Below are 15805 nucleotides of genomic sequence, written 5' to 3'. Positions count from 1 at the left end.
GCTTCATCCTCAAAAAAACCCACTTTCATGTGACCTCTGTCCCGGCTGGCTTTTATCCTACATCTCTACAGTCAGTACTTCCACTTTCTTTCACTCTCTTCTCTCTATCCACAGCATTTCCTTCCATGATCTCCTCAATGCCTATGGTTTAAAATATTGTCTTTCTACAAATTATTCTCATCTATTTATCCAGTCTTAAGCTTTCTCACTCTTCTGCTTTATTGAATGTCTCAAACTCAGCATGCCCATAACTGACCCCAAATCTCTCTTCCCAAACCTTCCCCTCTTTCTTATTTCCCAACTACTGCTGAGGGCACTGACATTCCCTCAGGTCACCCAGGCTCACAACCTGGCTGTTATCCTCAACCCCTCACTTTCACTCCCCACCTCCCAAGCCAATCTTTCGTCATGTCTGCCCTCTTCTCCGATGCTGTCCCCACCTTTCCTGGACCTTCCAGCATGTCTCCTTGCCCCCAATCTCTCCCCAATCCAGTCCATCCTCCCCCCAGCTATCCAAATGATCTTCCCAAATAAAGCTCAGGCCCAACCTATCAGTCCCAGCCAGATGCAAAATTCTGTTTGACTTTTAAAGTTCTTTAGAACCTGGCTGCCTCCTCTCTTTCCCGTCTTCTTCTGCCTTATTCTCCCCACTCCAACAGTCAGACATTCAGTGATTCTGGTCTCCTGGCTGCTCCCTGAATGAGATACTCATTTCCTGACTATTCACTGGCTCCCCCTGCCCGAGTCTCTTCCCTCTGCCTCCTGGCTTCCCTCAAGTTTCTCAGTCCCTCTGAACAGCAGCACTTCCCCACCACCCCAGTTCATTTCTGTGTGTGTATGTGTGAGAGAGAGAGAGAGAGAATGCGTGTCTCCCTTTAGAATGGAAGCCCCCTGAGAGGAGGTCTTGTCTTGCCTTTCTGTGTAACCCCAGTCCTTCCTTTGCAAAGTGCCTGACATTTAATTAGTTCTTGCTGACTAGACCTGGCAGCTAGTCCTTCAGGTCCCTAACATCAGAATCCTCCATGGCTCTCCCTTATGCCTCGCATCCGATCTGTGGACAAATCTCAAGTCGACCTCCACAGCAGATCTTGCATCCGCTTCCTCCTCCTCCCTACCTAGGCCCTCGGCCCCTTTCCTGGAATATTACAAATATCACAGGCTCCTGTGCCCCCTTCCTGGCTTACTACTTAGCTTCTCTGCCCACCAAAGAATATAAGCTCCCTGAGAGCAAGGACTCTTCTGTCTTTGTACCAAAAGCACACAATGTCTGGCACATAGTAGGCCCTCAGTGGAATGTCTTTACTCCCACAAGTTCTTGGGCAGGTTAGAAAACACTCCCAAGTGAGGACCAGATTAAGTCAGAATTGGGAAATATTTAACAAAATAAATAACACACTATGGATATTACATTTTAAAATTAAGTCAACATGCAGCCTGTAGGGATTCTTATGTACACCTTAGTGGCTCCCATTTATTTTTTAACTGAAGATCCCTGGTATTATGATATCTCCAGCTGCTTTTCAAACCCTAAGCGATCCATGCAGACCTAATGCAGCTTTGTGACCTCAGGTAGGCTCTTCCCTCCTCTGGGCTTCAGTCTCCTGTCTGCAAAATGACCTCTGGGTGAGTGAATCCTGTTCACATCTGGGACAAGGAAACAGGAGAGGGGGTCGACTCCCCACCAGCTGTAAATAGCTATGAGCTGCATTCTCAGTCTCATGCCTCAGGCAGCAGAGCCAGAACCCAAAAGGAGGATGAATGGAGAGTGTTCCATCTCCTCCTCCTACTGGTCAAAAGACACCATGCCCCCAGAAACTGCCTTCCTCTCTGGTATACCCAGTGTATGTGAAGGTGGATGAACACTAAAAAAAAAAAAAAATAAAGATTAATGGTTGTTGAATGGTCCTGAATAGCTGGAATGATAGTTCAAAAGGAAGATCAGATTTTGAGGGCAAAGGTTAGGTCGGTTTTAGAAATATTTAAGAACAAGAATAGAGAACAGAGATGGAAATATGAGTCTAGTTTTTTGGGAAGAGAATAAAACTAAAAAACAAATTTGGGAATCATGTGCTGAAAGAATATAAACAAATAAGACTATCAAAGAGGAATGTGCTTAAAGAGAAAATGAGAGTAAGAAGCAGGACAGTGTAGTGTGTCAGGAGGCCCAAGGAAGGAGGGATGCAAACAGTGGTACAATGTGGCTGAGACATCAGAGAGGAATAACAAAAAACCTTATATTGGTAATGTGGAAGTTACGTATAACCCCTGAGAAAATTGTTTTAGTAGAGTTGTAGGGATAGAAAACACACAACAATGGTCTGAGGGCACACAGAGAGTGACTGGTTGTGAACAATGAAGAGGAAGAGAGGAAAAAGAAGATGGAAGGTGGATTAAGGTCAAAGGAAGCCTTTGTAGGCCTGGAGAAGACTTGGGGATTTTGTAGGCAAAAGAAAAGAGCTGGCAGAAATCCTGGAATAAGTGAGATGACAGGACTAAGAGCACAAGAAGAGGGATTAGATTTAGCAAGGAGTAGTATTACCCCTTCCTCATTTAAAAAAAAAAGAAAATTAGTCATAGTGAGCTCTGAGAGGGAAATTAAAGCCCCTGAGGGCAGCTGAGTAGCTCAGTAGATTAAGAACCAGACCTAGAGATGGAAGGTCTTGAGTTCACATCTGGCCTCAGACACTTCCTAACTATGTGACTTTGGACAAGTCACTTAAACCCCAATGCTAGCCCTTACTGCTCTTGTGCCCTGAAACCAATATACAGTACTGATTCTAAGATATAAGGTAAGGGTTTAAAAAAAAAAAAAAAAAAAAAAAGAAAAGAAAGACATCCAAGTCCTTAGTACCTTGCAGAGAGGATGCCAATGTGCCTGGAGGCTTAAGAAGGGAAAAGATCTGGAGGGAAGCAGACTGGGTGCAGGTACCATAACACACTCAAGTACTCAGTATGACATTATTAGGTCCAGGGGAATGAATGACCAGTAACTAGAAGTCAAAACTATAGTCTGATTCCTTTCTATACTTTTCTATCATTTCTCTGTGACTCATGGTAAACCTTCACTTCTAGAGCCACATTGCTCTCATCAGGAAAAGAGGTCTAAAATACCTGCTACACCTGCCTTGGTTTTCAGAATCAAATGACAGAACAGATAGGAATGTAAAGTATCATCACTCTACACAGTCCTCCACTAGGCCTATCTAAGGTAAGAGAATTGCCCTCCTTATGACAGCATACACGTGACAAAGTAAGCAATATCCTTCTCTGGGTTATGACACCTTTTAAGTCTCCTCAGCCCCATCCTTCCCACCCTGCCAATAAAATACCAGAAAATACATGCATCATATGCCTGACAGTTCCTAATGAACACAGAAGAAAAAACAATTAAATTCCCACTTTATGACTTCTTCATCTCAAAACTAAAAGCAATTTCTGCTGATTAATATCTTTAATAGATAAAAAATAATCCAACTTCACATGTATTTGTGAATGACCTATTTTATATTTTATGCCAAAGAATTAAGACCAAATATGCTCACTGGCCCTAACCGAAGTTAAGTTTTACTTATACAAAAAATAGCACATGGTTTTAATTGTATGGTTGTCCTAAAATCCAGAGTTTGAAAATCTTGTGGAGGAATTTTAGAAGAGACTCGCCAGCACCTTGAATCAGGAAGGCAAATTTTTTTTGAAGAGGGTGCCATGGAGATGCCTGCAGACACCGCACATTGCATCAAGAGATCCAGAATGAACTGAACTGAAGGGAGTTAAACACATTTATTCTGAATGTAATAATTTTCTGTCAATGTATCTATTAATTATTGTTTTTGTTTTCTTTCTTTATTATTTCCCTCTTGTTCCCAGGTTGCTGTAATTTCCCCTTAGAAAGGGCAATGTTTTATACACCTTTAGTGGGAGGAAGCCTTAGAAATATACATTGGTTATGTGAAATGATTCACTGGGGAGGACTAGGCATGTTAATCTCCCAAGACCCTCAATTGAGGAGAATTCAACATGCTTGTCTCCCAATAGAATGGGGGGAAGGGAGGGATAATTGTGAGAAGGGAATTTGTACTTTGATTTGATCAATCAGGGAGTCAGACTTCCCTTCCATTTGTTTTGAATTTGGGTCAATCAGCAACCAGGGAATTGATTCCACAGGCACTGCCCCTCTGGGTGATACCAGACTGAGGAACTGTGATTGGTTCCTGGGAGTGATATAAGACAGCTAATGGGTGTAATAAGGATTTATAAGATGAGACCCAGCAGGAAGCTGTGGGGGTTATTTCCTGAGGCTGAGATTTGGAGACAGACACTGAGCAGTTAGGCTCTGGATTATTAGGCTAGGAAATTCATCACCTCCTTTCTATATTTCTCTCTCTTTTTTTTCTTATTAATAAATCTAGCTATTAGCAGTCTTGTGACTTAAAGGTTAATTACAATTTTTGGCGACCTATTCTAGCCATAACCATTCTAACCATTACAATAGTCATGAGAAATATAATTATTTTTATAAAAGGACGTCCCAGTATTGTAATCCAAATTATCTACTAGATGGTTAAGTGTCCTGAAAAGAACTTTTTTTTAAGAGAAAAAATGAACAGTTTGACTTGCCAAAGTTGGGAATTCAATAAAGGAAATGGAGTCTTGTTTATTTTAACAACTATATGACACTTAATAGGAAAAATATAATTACCTGCCAAAAAATGCCACTTTCATATGTCTCCGGGATAGCACCTCACCAATGACTGAGAGTTTATTTTTATACCCCTGTATTTCTGCCAGATCATCCTCAGTGGTTATCCGGTCAAGTTCTGGATTCTTATATGTTGCTATAAAATTAAGAATGAAGGATAAGATATACTGCATTCTAGATTAATGACATAGTAATTATACCTCTGATATCTCACACCCAGCAAGTTGGTAAAGATAATGACAAAAGATAAAGAGTCAGTGTGGGAGGGTTTGTGCAAAGACAGGAACAGGAACACTAGTGTACTGGTGGAACTTTGAAGCAATACAACCATTCTGAAAAGCAATTTGGAATTAGGCAAATAAAATGATTAAAATGTCCATTTTCTATAACCCTGAGAGTCCAGGTTTTTATCTCATGGAGATCATTGATAATAAAAAACAAACAAAAAAAAACATCTTATATAAATAAAAATGTTTATAGCAGAGCTTTTCATGATAGAAAGGAACTATATGCAAAGTCAATGCTCATCAGTTAGGGAATAGCTTTAAAAAACCATGGTACATGAATATAATGGAATATTAGTTACCATGCTGTATTAAATGATGAATGTAACGAATCCAGAGAAGATTAGAAAGATCAACATGAAATGATGCAGAATGGAATAAGTCAAGCCTTAAGCTAAATGATATACACAATGATTAGAATTTGGGGTAAATTATGTAAATTGACACACACATAAAATTAAAAATGAATGTGGCAAAATTCTAAAGAACAAGCATGGAGTCAGAGAAGAGACATGAGGAAATCCAGCCCCATCAGCTCTGCAGAGGGAGAAGGGGCACAAAAGTTGTGCCTTACCCATTTTGTCACAATCTTTCAATGTATTGATAAATTATGCTGATATTTGCTCTTGTTCTTTTTTTGTCTAAAAAATACTATTTATTATATGGGATGGTTTTTTGAGAAGGAGTAGGGGAGGACTATTAGGGAAAACTATGGTGATATAAAAAAAAAACACATAAAAATTATTATATTCATTTTTGTTCACGTGTTATGCAGTCATGTGTGATTCTTTATGACCCCATTTGGGATTTTCTTGGCAAAAATACTGGAGCAGTTTGCCATTTCCTTTTCTGGATCATTTTAAAGATGAGGAAATTGAGGCAAAAAGGGTTGTGACTTGCCCAGGGTCATACAGCTAAGCTAATAAATGTCTGAAGCCAGATGTGAACTTAGGGAGATGAGTACTGGCACTATTTTCAATGTGCCATCTAGCTGTTTTATACAATTGCTTTAGCTCATTTAATTAGCAAGATATTTGTAAAGTAATGTAGTCTTCAAATTTATAGAGTATGCTAAGTTCTTATTCATGGAAATCTGATCTTCCGGGGAATAGGATGGATTTGTCAATGACCAGATTGGTCATGGTCAAGCGTATTTCAAAGTCTTCTAGGAAAATTTCATTTCTTTTCTTTTTTTAAGAAACTCTTACCTTCTGTCTAAGTATTACTCTAAGGCAGAAGCCCAGTAAGGGCTAAGCAACTGGAGTTAAGTGACCTACTCAGGGCCACACAGCTAGAAGTGTCCTAGTCAAATCTGAACCCAGGTCCTTCCAACCCCAGGCTTGGTGCTCTATCCACTGTGCTACCTAGCTGCACCATAGCACCACCCCCACCGCCCCAGAAAAATTCTGAAAGCCTCACAAGAACTTTTAGAGTTTGGTTTATAACTCTTTGCCTTAAGTCAAAGACAATTTGCTCTCTAGAAAATTAGAGCCTGCATTACTATTAGCCTTTCTATCCAAGAGGGTTGAATGACCTAAAATAAGGTCTCACTTTTCCCACATTATAAATTGGGTAACTGGGAGTTTACCTGGGATAGGGAGGCAAGTCTCGGATTAAGAAAGACCTCACCATATTCTACCTGATTACATAAATAAAAGATGCACTGTCTGCAACAACAAATGAATCCAATGGTAAGAACTGGCTGGGTTTCTTTTTAGTGTAGTGGCTATTTCCACCTTATTTCTTTTTTTTTTATTCCATTTTTTTCATTATCTTCACACTACCTCTTAAACAAGAAGCCATCAGATACTAGTAGCTAAATTCTTAATGGAAATAATGAATTTCCAAAGTCAACACCATTAAGATTTTTCTGTCACTGTAGCGTTTTTTGATGCTATTAATAGCCTGGGAGCCCCTGACCCATGCTCTGGGTATCAAGAGATTAAGGTGCCCCTCTTCATCCAAAAACTCTACCTGATAACCTTGAGGAATCCCAAGCCTGTTTAAACCTCAAAAATAGCTGGAGTAAAAAAAACAAAAAACAAAAACAAAACAAAAAAATAGCTGGAGTGGTAGGGTTCTTCATTCTTTAGGGATCATAGATGCACATGTTGGCATCATCTTATATACCATTTTGTTTTGTGGCCTTGATTTCCTTAATTTCTAATAGAAAAATAAAAACTAAAAAAAAAAAAAATCAAAAAACCTTTTAAAAACTAGTTTCATTCACAAAATAACAAGTGACCAGGAAAATATCTAAGGAGGGAACCAAGCAAATTTTGCCCTGCTTACCCAATACAGCATCTTAAACAAAAAACACAAAGTAATTCACTGGTGAAAAGTATCCCTTCTGGTTTATATACGAAATGAGAACACATATTAATTCTGAAATGAGTCAGAGAAGACTCCCTATCATAAACCTGCCATACATCTCCCCTTCACATGAATTTCATAATCAAACCTTGAGGGTATGGAGACCTATTGAACCCTCTGCTATCATCTGCAACACCTTTCTAGGCTTGTTTTTGAATCCTGACTCTAAAAGTATGACCCTGGAAAAGTCATTTGGCTTCTTAGAGCCTCAATCTCATCATCTGCAAAATGAGATCACAATATTTGTAAGTTCTAAAGAAAAGATTAAAAGTTAGATGGGGCCTAGCCCAAGATGGATCGATGACATGTCACTAGAAATTCAAGTTTCTATTGCTTCAAGAATGTAATTCTCAGGGGCAGCACACGGAGAGAGTGAGGCCTGAAGATGGGAGGTCCTGGGTTCTAATATGGCCTCAGGCACTTCCTAGCTGTGTGATCCTAAACAAGTCACTGAACCCCAATTGCCTAGTTCTTACCGCTCTTTTGTCTTAGAATTAATAATACTAAGGCAGAAGTTAAGGGTTTAAAAAAAATGTAACTCCCAAACTCCTTCAGCAAAATATGTTCACTCCTCCAAATTTAGCTTAAACAATAAAAACCTGGAAAATAAAAGTGTTTTTTAATATTTAGATTTATATTAAGTTATATATATTCTAACAAAATTTTCTGGAAGCTTAGAAACAGAATTTATATATGTTAACATCTTCATAAAAATGCCCTGCCTCAATGCTCCATAAGCAACTTTGCAACAACTAACCTTCGACAAAACTTGTGCCCTCGCTGACATAGTCCAATAACTGGTCAAAGATGGCGGTAATTCTTCTTTTGGCCAACACAAAATGCTTCAGTGGAGAAGTGGCTGTTTCTGCCATTTTTAACTGTGAAAAAAACAGATGTTACCAAGTTGGCTAAAGGAAAGCAAGCACAAAGACTTAAGTGGAGCTACTAAAACACATAAGATCTTTCTTATACAAGTAAAGAAATAAGCACCAATATTATGTACCACTCAGTTGCTATCACTGGGAAGGCAAAGTTAACAAAGCTCAGGCCCTCAAGGAGCTTCTATTCTGAGAGGAAAAAAGAAAAAAAAGGTAATGTTTCCCCACTGCCAGGGGCCACTGGGGGGCAGAAAGGGGTTCTTTTGAAGTGCCAAACACTAAGCTAACAGTCAGATAAAGAAAGGCAAGAGTCCAGCTCTCTCAAGGCTCTCAAGGGAAAATAACTCTTTCTCTTCATCTCTCACAAACCTCCCCATGCCTCTTAGGACAGACACTACCACCAACTCTGCTGCCTGCAGGTTCTCATCACATTAAGCCTGTACTGCCCCAACAGTGCATGGGGGGGGTCTGCTGACCCCAATTCTCTCCCCCACTGCAGTTCATTTTCCACTCAGTCCTTAAACTCAGCTGCCTCCGTTATCTAAACAAGACCCTCATCTCTAGTCTCAGGCCTCCCCAACCACAAGGCACTTCTGATACAAACTGTTCCAGGCCCCATCATTTGACTATTAATCCTTTGTTGTTGTTGATCAGCTCTGAATTGTCAGACCCTTCATGACCCTATTTGAGGTTTTCCTGGCAAAGATACTAGACTAGTTTGCCATTTTCTGCTCTCGTTCAATATACAAATAAGGATAGAGGCAAACAGGGTTAAGTGACTTGTGCAGGGTCACACACCATCCCTAGACTCAGGGTATTTTCACCAGCTGTCCGTGCAGAAATTCCCTCCTCATCTCCATCTCCCAGATTCTCTAGCTGCCTGGAGTCCTGGTTAAAATTCCCCCTACAGGAAGCTCTTCCAAATTCCTCTTAATGTGAGGGCCTTGATTACTTCCGAGATATCCTGAATGTAGGTTTCCTGAACAGTTATTTGCATGTTGTCTCTTTGCCTGCAACACTTAGCATATTACTTTGCACATAGCAAATGCTTAATAAAGGTTTCCCAAGTGGATAAGGTCAAAAGCCAGACTGCAATGAGTTCAGGAGTTGGTGAAAGGAAGGGATGGAAGGACCAGTTAAAGGTAGCTTTAGAATTCCAAGGAACAGAGGTGAGGAGAACATTCCAGGCATGGAGTGTGGCCAGGCAAAGGTATGAGAAGGGAGCTAGAGTGCTTTGTGAGGAATTGAGAACCATCAAGTACTGTGGGGGGGGAAGGCTGGAGTCAGGCTATAAAGAGTTTTAAATGCCAGCCAGAGGATTTACATTGGATTTCCTCCTTCCTTTCTGGCCTACTTACTCTAAGGTCTTTGCCACCATGACCAGGCTGTCTCCTCTCCAGGAACATCCCTTCCCCACAACCCCTCCTCTCACTGCTGAGGTCCTTCTCAGGCCTTCATTTTGGGGACAAGCTCAGACCCAGCTGAGCCCAATTCCCTCCTGGATATGCTTCTAACCCTCAGTTCTGATCTTAGTGGTCAAGCTCTTGCCTCAGGACCTTCCTTCTACTCCTATTCAGCTACCTTTCCAGGATGGTCTTCCCCCATTAGACTGTAATCTCCTTGAGGGCAAGGTCAGTCTCTCTCTTGGCTTGTTATTTGTATTCCAAGGACTTGACTTAAGTGCTTAAGAAATATTTTCTGCCAACTTGACTAATCCTAGGGAATAAGAAACCATTGGAGTTTACTTAAGTTACAAGGAATAGAAAATTTTAGTGCAAAGGTGAATTATAAAAGAAGAGCTTTGTTTATAATGTTGAATGTTTCATTTATGTATTGTAATTTGTAATTTATTTATATGTATGTAATTTATATTTAATTTATAACCAATGTATTTTATTATGTAATTTATAACTGATGTAAAGGAACATGTCTGTAGAAGACCTTAGCTTGAACTGGCTGCCAAACAGTGCTTGCTGCCCTTGGCTTTCAATACAGTGGAAGGCCCAAGATTACAAAAGAGTAGGTGGGTGGGTGGGTCCTCCTTGGGCAGAGAAAATTACAGGGCCTCCCACTGACAATTTTCTGCCAACTTAGCTCATCTTGGCAGCAAACAACCCATAGTCCAACTGTAACCTTTCCAAAGAAGCTCCCAATCATTAAGCAGAACCCAATAGTTAGAGCTGTATAAAACCTTGAAGGCCAGCTAGTCCAACCCTCTCATCTTAAAAATGACCAAACTGAGTACCAGAGAAATTCAATGACTTGCCCATGGTCACACAGGTTGTAACTAAAGAGACTGGATGCCAACCCAGGTCATTTGACTATAAAGCCAGTGCTCTTTCCCCACTACAGAAGAGGGTCCTGGAGGAGAAAGACAATATCACTAGAATGAAAAACACCAAGTTTCATTTTAATCAAGACACCATGGAAATGTATACTGTGCAAAGACTACCAGTCTCCCATCCTGCCTCTGCTCATGCTTGAGGGGCTGAGGGCAAGCCATCCTCTCTGGATCACTTCTCTTCAAATTCAGCAGGAGTCAGAGCCAGATCAGAGCAATGTTTTCCAGGGACTAGTGTATTAGTCCGAATATAATATGACACCAAATATAGTGAGATACCAAGTATTTTGAAGGGTAACTCAGAAAGAGTAAACACCCATTTTATTTTCTCCTTTTAAATTACAACTTTCTCTTAACTTGTGAATAATGCAGGCAAGTTTTTTCAAGGTCCTGAAAACAAGTTAAAGAAGTTTTAATGCCAACACTTTTATTAAATATGTATTACTTTTATAGATACTTGTGAGAAACTACCTTCCAATATTTACTCATGTTCTCCTTCTTCTATTTCCTCATCTCCCAAAGTGGAAACATCATTCCAGTCATCGTCACCCTCTTCTTCCCACAAAACACCATCTTCACTACCATCCATACTGTTTGATATACATTTTAAAAATCCAAGCACAATGGACTCAGTGGAGATTTTGTCCCATGTGTTTTTTTTTTTTTTTTAATTAAACCCTTAACTTCTGTGTATTGGCTCATAGGTGGAAGGGTGGTAAGGGTGGGCAATGGGGGTCAAATGACTTGCCCAGGGTCACACAGCTGGGAAGTGGCTGAGGCCGGATTTGAACCTAGGACCTCCCGTCTCTAGGCATGACTCTCAATCCACTGAGCTACCCAGCTGCCCCTGTCCCATGTGGTTTTGATCCAGTCCCCTAATACAGTGACCAACCGTTTATTTTTCCCGGTGGAGTAAATTCAACATCCACTCATTATATTCTTTCGTCAAATGATCTATGAATGGCTTATTAATTACAACATCTAACTAGGTCCATGCGCATTTCAGCAATTCTCTTATTCACATTTTCAGTGGGATGACCCTTGGAACACACCCAGTAACAACATTCCTCTCTGAGGCAGTAAGGCACCCAGACACCTACCCCAAAACACATTCAACCAATCTAACACAAGTTCTTCATTCATTCATCCCTTTTCCTGCACATAAAAGATCACTCCAGATGGTAACTTTTCCTTAGGATGTTTTATGCCATAAAATTATGTATAGAGAGTCAGGAGTCAGTTTTCACCCATCAGCTGTGACTGCAAGCATCACAGTCATTCCACTTTTCTAATTTCCAGTAGTTTTAATCAGTACTGTTTTGGCGCCTTTAGTATTAAAGGTGACATTTGACGGAATGGCAAAACAAACAGGGGTTTGGTCAGCATTTCCCATCTGCCACAGGAGACAGCCATGCTTTTTACATATGCTAAGGCATGAAATACACAACTTATGGTTTCAAAGCTGGAAGTGCTCAAATATAGTGTGAATGCAACTTTCAAAGGTACATATTGAGGGAAAAAATGTCTCACTATATTCGGGTTAATACAGTTATGCTGTGAACTAATAAAATAACAAAAATTTCCCACTCACATAAGATACTCAAACAACTAGGAGATGGGAAGAGGAAAAGAGGGAAGATGACCAGAAGACAAGGAAAAAGGAGTCTGTTTTTTAGTTTATAGGATTAACAAGACCATTTGGTAGTAAAAATTTAGGTAGATGTCCACTAGACTAGGTAATATTAAGGTCCCCTTCTAACTCTGTGATTCTATTCTCTTCTTAAGTTAATAGACTTCAGGAGAACATTTTCCTAAATGTTTTAAGGCTATTGGGATATGTGTATCAAAATTTACAAGAATGTAAATTGAATTACATAAAACCTCTACTTTTTTTTTTTTAAACCCTTGTACTTCAGTTCAGTGTATTGTCTCATAGGGTGGAAGAGTGGTAAGGGTAGGCAATGGGGATCAAGTGACTTGCCCAGGGTCACACAGCTAGGAAGTGTCTGAGGCCGGATTTGAACCTAGGACCTCCCGTCTCTAGGCCTGACTCTCAATCCACTGAGCTACCCAGCTGCCCCAAACCTCTACTTTTTTAACAGAATCAGACAATCACTCTCCAATGCTATTAATTTCTCTCCTGATGAAACTAAAAGAAAAAGATGTCAAAATCTTTTTTAAGAAATGAGAAAAAACTGGGGGGCAGGTAAGTGGCTCAGTGGATTGAGAGCCAAGCCTAGAGATAGGAGGCCCTGGATTCAAATTTGACCTCAATCACTTCCTAGCTATGTGACCCTGGGCAAGTTACTTAGTCCCTACTGCCTAGCCCTGCTCATCTGCCTTGGAAACAGACACAGTATTAATTCTAAGATGGTGGGCAAGGGTTTAAAAAAAAAAAAACACATCTGTTTTTAAACGAGAAGTTTTAGAGAAACCTGGGGAGTTATTTTTGTCAAATTGGCTCTAATTCTTAGACAAGTGTTCTACACATAGCCCTTTAACAGGGATAAGAAACCATTTTAATTATGTTGTCACTATAGAAGCTTTTAAGTCATCCAGGGCACTGGATAAGGGGAAAACAAGTCGGTAAACAATAACTTTATATTCATGGAGTTTCTGAAAGGGGACTGAATAGGCTTTGACAAAATAATTCCCAAGTCCCAGAAGCAACACATGCCAGCAAAGGACATTCACTCTGGCTACCAAAAAACAAGGACAGACAGGGCAAAAAACATACTGAGGTTAAAGCCAGACCTTTAACTGCTTCAGGGAGTATAAAAAGATTCTCTTGGCTTCTTCCCATTAAAGTCACCAAGGGCAAATCACTACCACTAGGTCTAATTTGGGCAACAGAGATGGTGTAGGGGAGTACAAGCATTAACCACAGATACAGATAAAGACCAGGATGGTCCTTCCCCGCTATCCCTTTCTACAAAAAGATGAGGTTCTAAAGGAGACAGAACAGGCACGGGTGGGCTCACAGACTATTTGAAATAGTTGGTGCAGGAGAAATCTCCCCATTTTTTTTTTAATTAGGACCCATAGATAAAAAAGGAATTGAAAATTCAAAGGGAAAAGTAGTCCCAATCCTGAAAAAATTTAAATTTTGCTGGAGAAGGAAAGAGAAGAATGTGTAAATAGATAAGTATATCCATAATTATTTAAGGAGAAAGTATCATTAACCCCCAGGGGATCAGAGAAAGACTTCCCAAAGAAGGTAACTGAAGAACTGAACCAAGGCAAAGGGAGAATTCCAGGCACTGGAGAGGACGAATGTGCACAATGACAAGACCTGGAACAGATCCTCAGAGTTGGGAAAGCATCCCAGATTTAGAACTAGAAAGTCTAACTCCCTTTATAAAGGAGAAACAGACAAGGAGGTTAAGAGCCTTGCCTAGCGTCATACAAAGTGGTAACCATTAGAGCAAGTATTTAAATCAAATAATCGACATGCATTTAAGTCAGGAAAACCTAAATTAAATTCCTGCCTAAAACTCTTATTTAGGGGTATGACCCTGGGTGAATCACTTAACCCATCTCTTTCCTCATCTGTAAAATGGGGATAATAGTACCACCAATCCCACAAGGCTGCTTCGATGGTTAAATGAGAGGGGTAAAAGGATTTGCAAATAAGTATTATAAATGCTGGCTATATTGTTCATTATGAAATACCTGCTCCTGCTACCCTTTAGCCCAGAGACAACTAAGTGGCTCAGTGAAAAAAGAGCTGGGCCTGGAGACAGGAAAGACTGCCTGGCCTCAAGACCAGTGTGACCCTGGGCAAGTCACTTAACCTTTGTTGCCTTAATCCACTGGAGTCTAGTATCTTCGCCAAGAAAAGCCCATACAGCCCAAGCAATCAGAATGACAACCCTCCAGACCATAGCTTCAAAGCCTCAACTTCTACGTTGGAGGCAATAGCTCCAAATCCACCCCTCGATCCCAGACAGGGACGTCAGGAATGAGCACTTATTGAGCGCCTACTACATGCCTGGCACCGTACTGAGCTTCTATAATTATCTAGCCTGGCATCCATACAGAATGAACACAGCCCAGTGCAGGGAGGGGGATTCTGCCCCTGCCTCGGGAAGAGCTCGCTCCCAACCCCAGCCGTAGCACTCGATCCCTATGGAAGCTTGGGCAGGCCCCTTGGGCCCCCGAAGGCCTCTCGCGACTCTTGCTCTAGGACCCTAAGGTCCTGCTACGATGCCCCAGATTGGGGCTCATCGAGTCAGGCCCAGGAGGTGAGGGAAGAGAACCTCAACGGCCCGCAAGGGGCGACCCCTGCCCCCACAAAGTGCCGGCAGTCAGTCCCTCCTCCCGCCCCACTCCCACCTGGGACCGCAACGCTGGCAGAGGGGCGGCCGGGAGCCCCTGTCACGGAGGGCCCGCGGTCGGTACAGGGGATCGTGGACGGAGGGAGGACGGCAAGGCCTGACCTGCGACGGCTCGTCCAGCCCTACTCGTAACCCGGTAACCGCAGCTGTCCGGCTACGCGGAACCCGCGGAGCCTCATCGTCCCGCGCCGAGAGAAGGTGAGGCCGGGGTGGGGGCGGGGCTAGAGAGGAGGTCTCATTTGATGGGGGCGGGGCGAATGCCGGAAGGGGAAGGGCGGTTTCCGGCCCTGCCCTCCCGGTCTGGACTCTAGATGGTTCTGACGCCGGAAGTGCGCGTCCGTCTGGGAGCCATGTTTATTAAGGGCGGAAGAAGTGGCGGTGTCTCCGTGGGTAGCGAATCGGGTCCCCGCGGCCGAGTTCCCCTGACCGTGGGAGGCGCTGACGCCACGCTAGCGCTCGGCGGGTGACCCGAACTAGCGAGCTCAGGAACGGAGGGATGGGGCAACGATAGAGGGCACCTCAGCTGTCACCCGAAAGTGGTTCAACTTCACCCCGCCCCGAGCCCCACGTGGGCCTCCAACCTGGCTGGGATTCCTCCAGAGTTGAAGACCCTACTCCTCACAGGGGCATCTGCAACTCTCTGAAAGTTTTTCGTGGCTTCAATTATCTGGGACCTTCCCTGGAATGTGCCTAATCCCTCCCGCAAGTGATAGCGCTTCCCTTTAACCGAGGTTCCCGGAAAGGCGCGCGGACCTCCCCCCCTCCCCCACCCACGCTGGGAGGCCGACCTTGGGCCGCTTACGTGACTGTGACCTCTAGAGTTTCCTCGTCTGTAACAGGAAGAGGTTGAGCCTCCTGGGTCCCTTCCAGCCCTCAGTCTGAGATCCTAGAAC

At 42.2% G+C, this 15805-nt stretch overlaps 1 protein-coding gene across 1 annotated transcript in view; it reads right to left on the bottom strand.

Annotated features, from left to right (window-relative positions):
- MFN1 (mitofusin 1) overlaps nucleotides 1-14999 on the bottom strand; it is a 39131-nt gene extending 24132 nt beyond the window's left edge. The window contains exons 1-3 of the mRNA XM_044670943.1: nucleotides 14911-14999; nucleotides 8114-8234; nucleotides 4700-4835 (exon numbers count right to left, since the gene is read on the bottom strand). Coding sequence (XP_044526878.1) covers nucleotides 4700-4835; nucleotides 8114-8228 — 251 coding nt within the window. The 5' untranslated portion in view covers nucleotides 8229-8234; nucleotides 14911-14999. The remainder of the gene's footprint in view (nucleotides 1-4699; nucleotides 4836-8113; nucleotides 8235-14910) is intronic.
- Between the last annotated feature and the right edge of the window lie 806 nt (nucleotides 15000-15805).

The sequence above is a fragment of the Gracilinanus agilis genome, chromosome 3 (assembly GCF_016433145.1).
Source record: "Gracilinanus agilis isolate LMUSP501 chromosome 3, AgileGrace, whole genome shotgun sequence".
Taxonomy (NCBI): domain Eukaryota; kingdom Metazoa; phylum Chordata; class Mammalia; order Didelphimorphia; family Didelphidae; genus Gracilinanus; species Gracilinanus agilis.
Note: the sequence above shows the minus strand (reverse complement) of the source record. Positions and strands in the feature narration are given on the sequence as shown.